Genomic DNA, 16816 nt, shown 5'->3' with positions numbered 1-16816 from the left:
ACAGTATACAGTATACGTATACTGTTAAAAGGAAGTGTAAAGGGGTGCTGAGCCTGCTGACCGAGAAAAGAGGAAGCGACAGCGGCAGCGGTGAGCAGCGGGAGGTGCGAGTGGCGACAGCGGCAGCGTTTGCAAGCAGCGGGAGGCGCGAGCAGCGGCGAGCAGCGGGATCGAGATCGGCAGCAGCGAGGGTTAGGGTTCGATTGTCACTTATATCAGTTTTAGTTGGTTCGATTGAACCAACTAACCATCATAGACCGAACCAGGACCGAACCAGACCTAAAATCCTGGTTCGGTCGCCTTGGTTAACCCGGGTGCTCGCCCGAAGCACCTGGGCTCGGGCGAGCGCCCAGGCGGTGCCTGGGAGATTAGCGAGGCGCTCGGGCCTCGCCTCGCCCGAGCGCCTAGGCGAGCTCCCGAGCGCCTTTTAAAATCGCTGATAAAGACCTAAACAAATTATGAATTTACTAGCATTGCATTCTTTGCAGGTCTAAACATTTATGAATTCTTCTAATAGCATAAGGACCTAAACAAATTTATTTTGGACTGAGCTGAACTTGAGCCTAGGTAATTTATAATATTCATTTAACAAATTCAACTAAAAATGAGCTTGATTATTGCTGAAACTAGCCCTATTATAAGCTTAATTCAAACTTGTGTTAAGTTTTAATTTCTTTTCTTGATTTAGGGCTGAACGTAATGATTTAGTGTTTTGCTCTTAATGTACCTTGATTAAAGATTTTTACCATATGCTTTATATCTTAACAGATGTTTGAGGATAGAAATCAGTTTCTTCTTACAATATATGAATACATATATTAACAACGTGTACTAAATAAATTTCATGTCAAGCCCATTGGACCGATGCTAATTGAGAATGGGCTATGCTCATGCTTGGGTTGGAATTGATTTGCAGTCCAGTGTTGGATTTTAAATATGATCAACTGACATATAAACTGTGATTAATCAAATATGAACTGATGCAAGATCTTGCTGTCCAGTTGCAACTCATTTTATGTCAGTCCTTGTCATTCATAATTATGGGTATTTTTTTGCTAATACAGCAAGTATACTTGTTTTCACTCTCATTGCAGTCTTATCAGGAAGTAATCCTGATGTTCATGTTATAATACTTGAGATTTAAGTATGATTTAATTGCAGAAGGCAGAGTTGATTTGCCCCTTGTTGTTATCATTGTATTAGAAAATGTTTATTGGTTGGATAGAGCTTCAGTTTGATGTTTGGGTAAATGTGATTGTGTGGATTGGACTTACAAATCATATTAAGAAGTAAAGAAATGGCACTGTGCATGCAACTCTTGTCAATGCAAGGTTTGATGGGAGTCGATCGAACCAACCTTATCCTTGCAAACAAAGAGACTGTTTTTGTTCTTTGATCTCCGGACACTTGGTTATCGTGGTGTCCAATCTAAACATCATCAGCCTTATCGTGGCACTAATGCTCATGCTTTTAAGAAATCCTGATTGAATGAGTAAATTAAAATTTGAAATGAATCTAACATTTCAAAAAGATAAATATATCAGGAAGGAGTTGTCTTTATGTTCTCCACCTTAGCCCATTGTTAATGAGCGATATTGTTTCGTGTTGCATCCCAATGCATTCCATACAATGTGTCTTTAGTTCCACGTATGTTGGTTGTGACTCATGCAACTAAGTCTCATGTGCCATGTTAGCTCAACATCATCACCAAGACGATATTCTTTGAATGCATTGTGATAACCCGAAGTGAACTCTAGTTGCTACTCCTCAAGCTGAACTTTGACAACTATAGTTGAAGGGCTGTCGACTTATTACGTAATAGTAGTTGGGCAACAGTTTCATCCTCTTGTTTCTGTTCCTATTCATACAAGTCCAATGGTTGTTGCACAACTAGCAATGAAAGTGTGAATTGGTCAATGTACAGGAAAGGAAAAATAGCGTTGTGAGATCATATATAGCCTATAATAAATTCTTTTTTATGTTAAGCTAAAACTATTATCATTAGAATTCTCTAAATACATATATTGCATAAGCCCCAAAGTTGGTTGGGATTAAAAGTTTAAAGTGTCCTAGTTCCCAAGGTTCCTGCCTTTCTGGGGTGAGAGAGGGTCATTGTATTCTCTCCTCTGACAGCTGGAAAGCTGTTTTGGTGACTAGATTGCTAGGAAGCAATCTTACAACAACTAAATTCATGATGGGTACTCTTCTTTTTATATTTTTCTTCTATTTTCAGCAATAATATTATCTAGTTTTCCTTGGGTTGTTTCTATAAGGGTCTCTACTTTATGCATGGAACTAGTGTTTGCTAGGAAGCATCAGTCCTACTAGTTTGGTATTAGATCACAACTCGATTGACATACCAGCAAACTTCTTAGATGTCAACCATGGGTCAAGAATCCTTCATCAATGTTCATGTTGAGAAAAAGAGGTATCATGATAAAGGATGTTTTTAATTCAAATAACCAAGTTTGCGAAGGATTTATTTTGATTTGATTGTCATGCACTCCTAAGCATGTCAGTGAGGTTATATTACAATCATTGCTTCTAATAGAGCATCATGAGGGGTTTGAAAGCAATAGAATACAATTGATGCCCATACCACAAGTTATCATTGCAAGATTCAACCACTATAACACCAAGAGGCAGTGGCCGACCAGACGAACCATGTAGATATCAGGCCAGTTTATCAAATCATCCCATGGTGGTCTTAAGATTCTCTGAATCATAGGTGGGTTTAACGAAGGAAGCTTCTAGATGACCTTATCATCTGATTTTAAATTACTGTCCAACTCGGCCAGTTTCAAGAATCTTTTTCATGTCTTGAAACCCACCATCTGACATAGAAAGCTAAAAAAAAAAATTCAAAAACTTTAATTCATGTTCTGGGAGAAAAAAAATCGATTGTTTTTAAGGACTAAGTTCAGAAGTTTAGATTAGCTTCCATTTAAGAGATGATAAGCATATTCTGAGTGCAGGTTGGTGTATGTTCTTTCGTGGTAAATGTAGCCATTGTGGCTTCCCTTTATTCCACCTTTTTTGGAAAGTGGTTGAGCTAGTTACTTTTATTGGGTTATTTGAAATGCCAGGTCTGAGAGAAAAAAATTATGATATATGTGTGTGTGTGGCTCATTGTATTACATGTATAATACTGGGTGCTTTTCTTTAATATGCTATCCCTTTGCCTAATGCGTATCTGATACATTGCTAACTGTTGAGCCCTCTTTAAAATATTAAGTTTTATTGATGACTACTGGATTTTATTTTTGGCAGGCTGTGGAGCTGATTGATGGAGAGATAGGTCCTGCATTTGCTGCTATAAGAAAACAAAGAGAAGCAGCTGGATCTGCATATTTTGATGCTGTTACCTATGCTCAAGGTTCATTTTCACGTATGCCAGAGGCACTTCGTCCAAAACCTGGCCGTCTCTCCCTTTCACAACAGCGAGTCTATGATGTAAAAACAAATCACTATTCCTAAAATTGCTTATGTAGTAGCATCTTTTTTGTTATTTTTGTACTAGTGTATTTCATTTCTTTTGCAGGATTTTATCAAGAATATTTGGCAAAACCAATCTGGTCAGAATTCAACTGCTGTCTCTCTTGGTGTTCCTGGTATGGGTGGTTCTGTCAATAATTCTTCCCTGTCACGTGTGTATGGTTCAAGTTCTGCTCCCACTAGTTCCAATGTGTACTCCACTTCCCAAGTGGTTCCCTTCAGCTCAGTAGCTCCACCGTTGGACCTTATCTCAGAAGAAACAGAACGTGGTTCAGCGCAGCTTTTTAGGTTTAATTTGATAATGTTTTCTGTCAAGCAAAGTAATAGTTTTTTTTAAATAATTGTACTAGATGTTTTGTTTTTATCTTGTAGTGTCTCCCCAACTTATGGTGGGTCTAATGATAGTCTCGTCCAACATGGTGGTGAAATGAATTCAGTTGTAGCTCCTGCTGTTACTTCTCCTGATCTGCATATGGTTGATCCAGCAGTTGTGTCCAAAGTTAGTTTTGGAAGCTTCAGTATTAATTTCATTCTAAGAACAACAATGTGCTGCTTATCTAAAAAATACATTTGTATCAGGATTTGACAGCTGCTGTGCCACCATCTCCAACACCTTCTATAGATCGTCTGGGAACTGTTTTACCTGAATCATTGCTGAGCACTGGAGATGCATTGGAGAAGTACCAGCAATTTGCTCAGAAGGTGCAAATGCCTCTAACCTATCTTCATAAGCTACAAAACATTATTTCTGCTACAAGAAAATTTGCTTCAGGGATTTAGTTATTTGTTTGTTGCGTGGGGGAGGTTTATTGCCCAACTTACTACCCATGTATTCCTTTGGTAGTGACGTGGTATATTCATGATTGACTTTAATACACTAATTCGTCTCTGTTACTTAGAATTGATGTGAAAACCTGGACTGTTTAATTTGTATTCCGACAGATCATTTTTCCAAATTTAGGATGCCTGATTCTCAACTAGGGAAATCGGAAAAAACATATGTACCTTTAATATCAACTCTAGTTAGAAGGGCAGTCATAATTTCAAAGATAATCATTTTTTTAGTGCTTATGATATTTTCAGAATTAACATAAAAATTCAACAAGTTGACATATCGACTAATTTAATGCTGGGTTTTGCACTGTACTTTGTATATTAGTTTTTTGGTAAAATAATAAGAAACCTTAATTAGCATTGTCTGTATTGCACAACCTTAAAGTAATTTCTGTAAGAAGCGAAACATTCTCTTTTGAAATGCAGTTGTGTTTGTTTGACAATTTTTTATGTATACTACTTGAAGGAACAATTCAAGTCTTCAATTGACAACTTATTTTGCAGCAGTCCAACCAACCATGATTAGGATTATGATATCAATTGATGGCACATTATTGCAAGTGTTGTTCAGTTTTCATTTTGCTAAAACAAATAAAAATGATAAAAACTTAAACTTACTAAACAACTTCTTAGGCTTAAAAGGCAAAGTGGCTGAACCCGAACTTGATCCAGACCCTAGTCTTGGAATTTTACCTTCCTAAAATTTAATTAAAGTAAATATGTAATAGGGCCTGGGAGAGGAATGAATTGTGTGCAGGACTTGATAGTGTAATTCCTGCACCATTTTCTGTCTAAACTCTGAATGGCATGGCATGTCTCAGGTGATATATGTGAGGCAAGATGTGATTCTTAAATCTCAGATGGAAAATTGTGTTCATTTCATATTAACCATTATATTATCATCTCTAGTACCTATTGAGTTTTGAAATGGTTAGAATTTTCTTTCTAAAGTAATGGGAGGTCTCAAGTTTTCTGTCTTTTAGCATTTATTTTTGCTCTGTATTTGCTTGCAAGGAATCTTGTGAAAAGTGCCTTGGAAGAATCTGTTTCTATGAATACTAAGGCTATTTTTTTCTAATGATTCTAATAAAAAAAATAGACCAATGTTGACATGACATGACAGTAAGAGAAAGGAAGTCAAAGGAAATAGAAGAATGTCTGGATTGGATCCAATATAAATAGGCTTTGTGTTTGGGTTTATCGAATGTAATTTGGTTTTATTATCAAGTTTGTCCTATAATCAGGTTTGTGTCTGGGCTTGGGTATGGTGGTTTACCATGCCATCCATCACATTTTTGTCCATACCTGAATTATACAACCTCTTGAGGAGGTTGGAAGAATGTGAGTTTTTGTCTTTTGATGTGTATGAGTTCACACATTCATGTTTTTGACATGCCATGAGATATGGGCTGATCTAAGAGGAATGTGTTTTGGGTTTCTTTGTTGTGTGTTGGTCTTTAAAATTGTTGCTGAAGGGTGATAGAACTTTTAATGTTTGGTGGTTTAATTTAGTTGCTCCTTAGAAGATGAATCCTATTTAACTTTTTTGCTTCAACCTTTATTTAGCTTTTATTCATTTTTGGATATTTTTCTGGCCAGCCTTTACTTTCGGAAATATGATTTTAGTCATCAGCGCTTTAATGCTTCTGTGAGCAATTTTCCAATCATGATTTTAACTAAATAAAATACTTTCAGTTGGAGGCCATGATTTCTACCGATGCCAGAGACATTGAAATTCAGGTTAGACTGTCTTTTTTATTCTTTGTTTTAATGGAGTTGACACAAAGTGTAATACCTCTGGTATTCATTTTTGTATTCAGGGAGTTGTTGCTGAGGTGCCAGATATCATACTAAAATGTGAAAGCAGAGATGAAGCTGCGTTGGCTGTAGCTCAAAAGGTTAATTTTCACTTAAGTTTGTTATACAGCTGTTTTTAGGATGATAGCTTCTCATGATGTGTATCATGATTCAGGTTTTCAAGAGCCTCTATGAAAATGCATCAAATGCTCTTCACATCGCATCCCATCTTGCAATTCTAGCTGCTATACGAGATGTTTGCAAGCTTGTTGTCAAAGAATTAACGAGCTGGGTATATGCTTATCTAACTTATTAGTGTTTTGTTGATGAAAAAAAATCCATCTTAGGATAATTACTGTTTGTCATGATCAAATTCATTTGATTCCTCTTATTTAAGTATTGATATATTTGATTTCAGGTGAAGAGTATGCTGTCATTTTTTTGCATGTAGCTTATTTCAAATTTCGATCAATAATTTGCTGTTAGATGTGTTACAGATAATTTTTGTTAGGTTGAGGTCAAAAGTTTCACATAGGCACTCAACATTTTCTTTCTAGTTGAGTTATGACTAGTTTGCTATGCTTTGCCTTATCTTTTTTTTTTGTTTGTACTTTGCCTTATCTTTGCTGTTGCCAACATGGAATGGTGCCCTTTGGCAAATATATATAATGGTTTGAACAGCTGATTATTTGGCGAGATTAGGACCATAACTAGGAGGTTTTGCCTATCAGCTTGATCTTTAGTGACAATGCGTCTTGAGAGTTCATTGAATTTAGTTCATTTTTGATATTTGTGTTCTTATTACTGTGGACCTTGAACCTTGTTCTGAATAAGCCCTTTCAAATGATTTCAAGAACACTTTCTTTGCAAATCATATGTTGAATGACCATCTGCACCCAAATTGTGGGCCTTTTAGGTTGGCATCAATAGGTTTGATGCTTCTCTGTGGCAAAGTTGGCTGACCAATTGCATAGTTAAAAAAGCTTTTTTATTCGGACTATTTATTTCGAGTTTTTTTATGACTTACACTTGTGCTGATAATATATTGTTGTGGATCATCCTGGGCCCCAGTAATATGATTTTTAGTATTATACTATTAATAACTATACATTTTATTGACAAGTTGTTTCATATTTTTATCAAAATGCAATCTTCAGAGTTCAGACTATTGGTGATGCGGCAATAAGCTTTATTTTTTGTTATACTGTGCTGTCTTGTATTCTTTGCATTTGATGTATTTTTTGGAACTGAGCATGATATATTCTTGATTACAATTTTCACTCTTTCTTACATTTACCTTTTAATTTATGCCTATGTTGACTATTTTGTTTTATGATGACATAGTCTTTCCCATTCCACAGGTAATTTACTCAGACGAGGAGCGAAAGTTTAATAAAGAAATCACTGTAGGCCTCATTCGTTCTGAGTTGCTGAACCTGGCAGAGTACAACATCCATTTGGCAAAACTTATAGATGGGGGAAGGAACAGTATGTCTCAAAATACTAGCATTCTCTTTGGGAGACCAGATAACATTTTACTATGGTGATGCTTGGGCACCAAATTTGGTTGTTGTTTACACATGAATTGTGTGATATATCAACTTCAGAGAATGTTTTTGTTGTTTTATGAGTTGGGATTTTATGGGTTTGATGTTTGGTGCCTAAAGCATTGCTCAATTTGATTATTGAGACTAAAAAGCTTATGTTCATTTACAGAGGCTGCCACTGAATTTGCCATATCCCTTGTGCAAACTTTAGTTGTTCAAGAACCTGGAGTAAGCATGTCAGAATTGTACAATCTCATTGATGCCTTGACAAAGGTACTTCTGTATTTCTTTTTTTTTTAAAGTGATATATGACCCGACAAGCTCTGGTATGTTCTCTTAAATGTTACTTTTATACCTGCAGCTGGCAATGAAGCCTGGGTCGCCTGAGTCATTGCAACAGTTGGTTGAGATTGCTAGGAGTAATGTAAGCTCTCCTAATGTAGCTGCCAACAAAGAAGAGAAGACCAGACAATTCAAGGATAAGAAGGTAATTCTTTGGAAAAGATCCTGTGTTTGGTACAACTTCAACAAGACATGCATTTGCATCATCTGCAATTCAACATCTTAATCTTATATTATAAACAGGTTCTTTCTGGTCGTTCCTTGACAAACAAAGAAGAGCTTGATTCAAATGAGCCAGCACTTGCTGATCCTGCTGGTTTCCGAGATCAGGTTTTCTTATATAGATAAATTTATATTTTACTTGTTTATCATGTCTCTGCTTAGTTATTGCTGTATTACAATTGTAAATGCAGTCAAAAGAAATAAAGAGTAATGTGAAATGTTGTCGACTTGGTGGCGTAAAAGTATTTTCGTTTCGATATGTAGGGTCTTCCGCTGTTGGTCCATGTTTATTTTCTCGTAATAAAGATATAGTAGTAATGGAAACTGGAAAGATTGGTTCATCTCATACTTCAATTTATGAATCATTAGCATTGTAGGCATTGTCTTTGTGATAAAACTTTTGAAAGATCATGCATTTCTTTTCTAACATGGTATTTAAACAAGGTCGATTTTTTAAGTGAAAAATTTAGGTACATTGCTCTTTTATATAACAACTGAAAGGTAGCTGAATATTTTTTGGACTTTATTTAACCTTATAACATGTTTTTTAAATGATAACTATATATATGTTTCTTATATATATAACATCTCCCATATTTTGGTAGGACTTGCTACATGTAGCTTTGAAATTATCTAAATGCTTTCTGGTCGTATCCCAGAGATCAAGGATGTGATTTATATACGTCTCTCAGTGTGTTTGTCTTTTGTATATTGTTGTGGCGATCAGATTCATCCTTTTTAAGTTCTTTTTCTGAGGTCATAAATAACTACTCTGATAAAAAAATAAATAAGACACCAGTAGTTATCTGAGGTCAGAGTTATATGGTTTTCTTGGTGGTTTGAGTGTGATATTGGATTTCTTTCAATCAAAATCCAATCAATTTGAGTTTTTTTGGTTCAAGTAATATGAATTTAATGGGCAGCAAAGTGACAATGACTAATAGAAGAAACAAATCCGTGTTGTTGTGCTAATTGCTACTATATCTGGATACTGATATGAATGTCCTTTTTTCATTGACTTGTTTTTTTGTATGTGATTAAATGTGTTTAATTGTGGAGCAAGTTGTCCTTGACATTTGATTTGCATTATGCATGTATGTTTGATATTTTCATTGATTTTGTATATATATGCATACTAATAAATGTAATATGTATAAATAAATATTATGATCCAAACTAGATTAATCTATGCATATTTGAGGTTATATACTAACTGGTGCCATCCCAGATATCAAGGCAATTGTGTTTGATAAAAAAAATAATATTTGTAATTGTGTACTTGCACATGCATAAATTCCCAATTAGTTGTAGGCCATTAGGTTTTTGTGCACATGCATAAATTCCCAGCAAGTTGTCCTTGACATTTTCTTATGCATGTTTATTATGTTTGTCTTTTGCTGGCTCGTTTATACTTTTGACACAGTTTTCTAGGGTTTATTTTAAATTGCCTACCCATAGTTTTGTAGGTGATGTGCCTTTTCAAGTTTTTTCCCTTTGTTGTACTTCATTCTTTATTATTGTGTCTAATTTGCATTTGTGGGAAATCTCTGAATGAACTTGCTTCTAGAACTGGAACATGTTTTTCTCATCATCAGGGATCTTCTGATTACCATAAACAATTCTTATGAAATCATGATTTTTTGACAAATACTAGGGGACATGTGAGATGCCTGACTACGTCGTTTCAATTTTCTTGTCAACATCTGTTTCAAGTTTTGATTCTGAACTCTGTTGATCATGGAGAAATCTTGTTTCATCTCTTTTAATACTATTATAAGATTCTGTAGGGGCTGTTGACATTTTAGGTCCATTAATTTACTTATCTTATTCATTTTTTAGTTTTTAGTTTCCCCAATTTCTATAAAGTGCTACTTCTATGTTGTTGCTGAAACACATTTAATATTATGCAGGTTGCTGCTTACTTTGCTGATTGGTGTCGGCTTTGTGAGCTTCCAGCAGCAAATGAGTCAACGTATACTCATTACATTTCCCAGTTGCAACAAAATGGTTTGCTAAAGGGCGATGACATTACAGATCGGTTTTTCCGTATTCTCACGGTAGTCTAAGCTTTCCACTTGTTCTGGTTTATGTTCTACAAGTAATTTGCTTTTGCTAATTCATATATCATCTTCTAGGAGCTTTCTGTTACATATTGTCAAGTTGTCCATGAACAACCACAGCAGCTATCATTTTTTTCAATTGATTCATATGCGAAACTTGTGGTTCTAATTTTAAAGGTACGTTAATTGCATTCTCATTTTGAACTGCATAAGCATGTTCCACCCAAATAACTGTGACTTGGATTGATTTATTTTTTTCAAATTCACTTTTTGTTTTTTTTTTCCAGTACTCGTCTGTGGATCAAGGAGCAACTAAAGCTGTTCTCCTTCCCAAGGTCAAGCCTAAGACTTAAGGAGTTACTCATATCTTTCTTTAATCACTAGTCATTTCTATTACATATATTCTAAATTTTTGTGGACAGATTTTGTCAGTGACTATAAGAGTCATTCAGAAAGATGCAGAAGAGAAAAAACTCTCATTTAACCCAAGGCCTTACTTCAGGTTGTTTATTAATTGGCTTTTGGACTTGACTTCCCCTGATGTAGTCGATAGTGCCAACTTTCAGGTTTGTGCTATTCTTAATTGTTTTTTATATTCTTCTCTCAGTGCTTCCTGTTTATATGATGTTGATATGTAACATTCAGGTCTTGACTTCTTTTGCAAATGCGTTCCACGCGTTGCAGCCTTTAAAAGTTCCTGGTTGGAGGTTTGTCACTTTACCTGCTGTGTTATGGTTAATCAAATATCTGGAAACATAGATTTGTGTGTATCTCAGATTCTACAGTTCCCAATTAACTTAAAAATTATAAATATATGGTGCGTGATAAGTGCCACCACATCAAAGACCGGTGGTATGCTGTCCTTGGATGCATAGGTGCATGTCTATCACAATTGGCAAGGATATGCCCATGTATCCTCAGCCTAGCATACCATTGGCATTGGTTTCTGGGTGGAACGATGGAGAATGCCTCGGGGCATTGGGTGACATATGTAGCATATCTAGAGTCACCATTTGTGTTGTCATTTTGTAGCTCCTGGTGGTATCTGTCAATGGTTCCTTGTTGCAATGCATATAGTGCCACAAGATATTCATTGTTCTCAAAGTCTCGAACTGTGTCATCACCTCTCTAGAGAGTTAATACCAAGTGGATTTCCCAACTTGCATTCAACACCACTTGTACCAGTGGTGGGCTAAAGTCGGAAGTTGCATGTTGGACTTTGTTTTATTTTGAATCTCCATGCAGTTGAACAATTATTCAGTCGTAAATAGCTAACTTGTTGGATCACCTCCATCAAACTTTGGGAAGTCTATCTTCAGTTGCCTGCAGGTGATATTGGTGTTCTTTTGGGCCTATTTTCGAAATGGAAGAGGCTAAAATTATGGAGAATATGTTGTCTGAATTTTGAAGTTCCTGTTGGTAAGGTGTACAAAAGCTTGCAGGCAGTCATTAGGTACTATTGTCCATTGTCCTTTGCTCCTGTGTAGGATTCCTTAGGCCTGATTATATCATAAAGTGAATCTGGAGGTACTGGTGGTGGAAGGAAGTTGTTGGCATCAATCAAAGGGATCACTTTAGCTTTGAAGTTATTGTAGTTGCCAGATCTAGTGCTTTTCTACTCTTAGTGGGGCTTGTCAGTTAGGGGTAATTGTCAGCTTCATTTGACTGAAATCACCATGGTATAGTTGTGCCATACTTAGATGCATAGTTGCCACAGTGATGCAAATTATATATCACCTGTGGCAATTGATTGCCTCGCCATGTGGTGAGCTGGTTGAGAGAGCACACTGGAGAGTCACTAAGGGTGTTGTCTCTGTTGGTGTGCAGAATGGTTGATCATGCCAGAAAGGATCCTTCAATGCTGGTTCCTTATTTCATGAATGCCCTTCCACTTAATCTGAAAAATTAAGCCCTTATTTTTTTGCACAAGTTGACAGTTTACTATGTTCACTATAATGACTTGCTTTTGGAAAGGTGTTGATGAAACATGCAGCTGAAGCCTATAGATATATACTTCAATCCTCTTTTTTGTTGCTTATCTAGTAGTAATTTTGGAAACATATTTTATTAGTGTTGTCCTTTTGTAATTTTTGATTATTGGTCATTGATGATCTTTTGTGATAATATATGAGATGCATATTTTCAGATTTCAATCAAATGATCTTTGGCTGTTCATAAAGTGCACACATGTCCTGGGCTTTGCTTTTTTTAATAACTCAATCTGATCAAATTAATAATTGGGTCATTCTTCTTGCTCTTTCATCTCTATGTTTTCTTTAAGATGATTCCAATCTGATAATTGTGCTTTTAGTTTTGCATGGCTTGAGTTGGTGAGTCATAGAAGCTTCATGCCAAAATTGCTTACATGCAATTCACCAAAAGGTTGGCCATTTTTCCAGCGCCTGCTTGTTGATTTATTCAAATTCATGGAGCCATACTTGAGAAATGCAGAGCTGTCTGAGCCGGTTTGTTTTCTTCGTGTTTTCATATCTGGGTTTCAACTAAACAATTTAAAGTAATGTAGTAATTTTCCTGTGTATTATTGTAGGTGCAATTTTTATATAAAGGAACTCTGAGGGTGCTCCTTGTTCTGCTGCATGACTTTCCTGAGTTCCTCTGTGACTATCACTTTAGTTTCTGTGATGTGATTCCTCCCAGTTGCATCCAGATGCGTAATGTTATTCTGAGTGCGTTTCCCCGTAATATGAGGCTTCCTGATCCATCCACTCCCAACTTAAAGGTCATTTTTGCCTCTTGCTGCATGAATTATTGCTTGATTTGGCAATATTGACTGTTTAAATGGAGGGTAAGAATGACGATCATGGATGTAATGCTGATTGTTTTTTTGCAGATCGATCTGCTTGCTGAAATCAGCCAACCACCTCGCATTCTATCTGATGTTGATGGTGCTCTAAAAGCCAAGCAAATAAAGGCGGAGATTGATGACTATCTTAAGGTAGTGGGTTCAATTGGCCCGGGCTTATTCTCATATACAACTACAAATTTGTTTTGACTAGATTACTTCCAAAATGTTGCTTTGTATTTTTAGCATATCAATTCATAATTTTAGCATAACCTTAAGTATAGCTTTTAATTTGTGATGTAATTTGTGAGTATGCTCGTACATCAACTTGATTGGTTTTCTCACCCTCTTCTTCATCTAATGCTGCAGACAGCTGAAGGATCTTCTTTTTTAAGTGAACTAAAGCAGAGATTGCTGCTTCCTCAGAGTGAAGCAAACCTGGCCGGGACTCGTTACAATGTACCTTTGATCAATTCGCTTGTGCTTTACATAGGAATGCAGGTAATGCTTTAAAATGATAACTTTTGCAGTCTCTGTTGTGACAAAAAATGATGTTTATGTTTGAATTTTTGAGCATGCACCATTCTGAAGATGTTATTACATCAAGGATGTGTTTAGTAGAGTGGGTTATTCTGTACAAAATATAATAGAAGTTTGAATCTTAAAAGAATAGTAACATGTGATCAACTAAAACAAAATTAAAATAATCAAGTTGAATCTTATCACGGAAACTGTTGTTTCATCGATGGCACATGCTTGCTAGGATTCCAACGAAAAGGTAGGATTTGTTATTCAGTGCGGCTTTGAACTGGATTACAAGATTAATGTTTTTGTAATGGTCTAACAGCATAGTTGATTACTGTGATGATCAGCTGTGGTGTTTGCAGTCTGAATTTTGCATCGGTTTACTTGTTTGCACAAACAGCATAATTGCACACTCATTTCCTGTTAAAAAGATTAAAATAGCAAGTTCTATTTTTTACTAGGACTTTGTATATTTGGTCCCTGGTTTATTCTGTGCACAAACCAGTGTTTTGCAAACGAAGGTTAGGTTGTTCATTGTATTGAAGGTGTCTGCCAAGTGTAAAAGAACAAACAAGTGCAAATTGGTTTATGATTTATGTGATTGCTCTTTGTGGCAACGAATGTCTCAGGTTGACTGCTTGCATGTGAATAGTGTCAGTTGGGACCTGGTGTTGCATTATTTGCTAACTGTTGCCTTAGTGAATTGTTATACTTCCATCTAAATTCCAGTGTTGTTCTTACTCCATATATTATGTAGGAGATAATAGAACAGAGATTATACTATATTTCTTAGTGACTGTTTTATGCAACAGGTTGTTTGATTGACTGTCGCTGCTTGCAAGTGAATAGGATGCCTTTTTAATATTCTATGAAGCATTTGTGTGCCTTTCACTTTCTGTTTTTCTTTGGTTTATACAGATAGCTACCAATGTAACATTCTGTTTTGATGATTCAGGCTATACAACTGTTGCAGAGCAAGTCTACTGCTCAGCATCCATCTACCCAACAAGTGAACCACAGCCCTCCAATGGATCTTTTCTTAGTTAGCACACCTATGGATATCTTCCAGAGTTTGATTAATAATCTAGATTCAGAAGGCCGCTACCTCTTTCTAAATGCAGTTGCTAATCAGCTGCGGTACCCTAACAACCACACTCATTACTTCTCCTTTGTCCTGCTATACTTATTTGCTGAGGCGAAACAGGTAAGATTTATTATTTCATCATCTTGTATCTCCATCTCATTTATGTCAAATAGATATTGGCTCCTTTGATTTGCATCTGCTTCAATTTTGGACTTCTTGACAAAGTGGGTTGAAGATTTATGCACTAACTTCCAGAAGACGACACTTTGTAGTGAGTTTGTGCCACATTATTGTGAGATTTGTGGTCAATAACTAGTCATAATGGTAATATCTTCTATTGTTTTGGAATTATTTAAAATGACTAGGAAGACACTATAGCATGTGAGCACCGAGTATATGCCAACAACACTAGCAATATTCGAAAGCCAGGAGATGGTAATACCTTCATGCTGACTAAGGAATGAAACATCATACAAACGATTCAATCTAATGTAAGAATATATAGTGAACTGATCGTGTAATTTAGGCTGAAATAAGGAGGTATACTTGTAAAGCAAATATAGGCTGTGTAAAGATCTTTCTTGCTTAAGGTGACATTCTTTTCATGGAAAGAAACTAAATGAGTATTTATCATATAAAAAGTTCTTTGGTTGCTTATGAAGTTTCTGTATCTAGCACAAAAGAGTACCATTTTCCATGAGTTGGATATACTGAAACTCTATTAAGGATAATGAAAGCCTTTCTAGTGAGCATTACAAAGTAACTAAAAATGGATGATGGTTTGTCATGTTTAACTTCAACGTAACGTGCAATTTGTTGCCCAGCTTGGTTCATAATCATGACCCTGGTGTACTTTAATAGTTCAGCTATTTTTGACGTCATGATGGATCATGATCTGGCAACTTGATTAATGCTTTAACATAGTAATATAATATGCACACTCAGAAGATGTCTCTTGTCAGTGATGAATCTTATGAATCTGGAAAATAATAATTGTTAATATTGTGGATGTAAGTGATGAAATACTCTATTCTGTGCATCCTGATTTGGATGAATGTAGCTTAGGCTGTTGCAGAACTCAACCATATCTGATTTGTTTAGATACGCTGAATTTGTAGTCATTGTTTGTATAGTTTATTTTACTGGTTAATGTAATACCCTATTTTGAGCATCCTGATTTGCATGAATGTAGCTTAGGGACAGGTTGATTACTGTTAACATAAGTTGCTACTTCTTAGCTTGAATACCTTTTGGCTGCTGGTTTATGATGACCAATGAAGTTGGGTGTTTCTGACTCGATTTGAATTTAACATGAAAACATGTCGCCAGTAAGAGTAGACTTGTGCATGTGTATAATGTATGCTATCTGCTCTGTTTGGAAACAGCAGTACCTCAAATTTATTGCTTATATGCATTCTGGAGCTCTTGTTTAGTTGTTTTAATATGAAGAATGGACACCCATCTTTTTCATGCAATTGCAGGACATCATCCAGGAGCAGATAACTCGTGTACTGTTAGAGCGCCTGATAGTTAACCGACCTCATCCTTGGGGTTTGCTCATCACTTTTATTGAACTGATCAAGGTATTATTGTGGACATTAAACTAAAGGCTGCTGTAATTCATCTGCTGTTTTGTATCATTAGGTTCTTATTGTCCCAATATATTATACGTGCAGAACCCACGGTATGACTTCTGGAATCGTTCATTTACACGATCGGCACCTGAGATTGAGAAGTTGTTTGAATCAGTATCGAGGTCCTGTGGTGGTCCTAAAACTGTGAATGATGGGATGGTCTCTGCTGGTATCCGAGATGGTGGCCATTGACCCACATCACATATAATGGTGACTCATGTATTTGATTTCTAGTTGCGATTTTTGCAGCCATCTCAGATTTGTATATTTAGTGATGTATTTGTGCATGCAGTGATGTCTCAGATGTATCACAATATAATACTAATGCATAGTTACAAACAGTAAAATAGACAATTTAGACACTCAATTGTTGATAGCTTTACTAGATGTATTTCAGATGTCCAAATGATGAATTGTAGATTGTTTTCTCCAAAAGGTTCCATGATGTGCCAAGTAACATTATTGCTTAATGT

The 16816-nt window shown here is 36.0% G+C and overlaps 1 protein-coding gene across 2 annotated transcripts in view; it reads left to right on the top strand.

Annotated features, from left to right (window-relative positions):
- Positions 1-16710, top strand: part of LOC135581748 (uncharacterized) — a 37490-nt gene extending 20780 nt beyond the window's left edge. For both annotated transcript variants that reach the window (XM_065175223.1, XM_065175222.1), the window contains exons 29-51: positions 3271-3453; positions 3542-3783; positions 3868-3994; positions 4075-4197; positions 6025-6069; positions 6150-6227; positions 6302-6418; positions 7488-7614; positions 7843-7946; positions 8035-8160; positions 8259-8345; positions 10148-10294; positions 10373-10474; positions 10585-10632; positions 10720-10863; positions 10943-11004; positions 12609-12762; positions 12846-13037; positions 13149-13253; positions 13470-13601; positions 14581-14829; positions 16191-16292; positions 16386-16710. In XM_065175223.1, the coding sequence (XP_065031295.1) occupies positions 3271-3453; positions 3542-3783; positions 3868-3994; positions 4075-4197; positions 6025-6069; positions 6150-6227; positions 6302-6418; positions 7488-7614; positions 7843-7946; positions 8035-8160; positions 8259-8345; positions 10148-10294; positions 10373-10474; positions 10585-10632; positions 10720-10863; positions 10943-11004; positions 12609-12762; positions 12846-13037; positions 13149-13253; positions 13470-13601; positions 14581-14829; positions 16191-16292; positions 16386-16535 (2946 nt within the window). In that variant the 3' untranslated portion in view covers positions 16536-16710. The remainder of the gene's footprint in view (positions 1-3270; positions 3454-3541; positions 3784-3867; positions 3995-4074; positions 4198-6024; positions 6070-6149; positions 6228-6301; positions 6419-7487; positions 7615-7842; positions 7947-8034; positions 8161-8258; positions 8346-10147; positions 10295-10372; positions 10475-10584; positions 10633-10719; positions 10864-10942; positions 11005-12608; positions 12763-12845; positions 13038-13148; positions 13254-13469; positions 13602-14580; positions 14830-16190; positions 16293-16385) is intronic.
- The last annotated feature ends 106 nt before the right edge of the window (positions 16711-16816 follow it).

Source organism: Musa acuminata, chromosome BXJ3-11 (assembly GCF_036884655.1).
Source record: "Musa acuminata AAA Group cultivar baxijiao chromosome BXJ3-11, Cavendish_Baxijiao_AAA, whole genome shotgun sequence".
Taxonomy (NCBI): Eukaryota; Viridiplantae; Streptophyta; class Magnoliopsida; order Zingiberales; family Musaceae; genus Musa; species Musa acuminata.
Note: the sequence above shows the minus strand (reverse complement) of the source record. Positions and strands in the feature narration are given on the sequence as shown.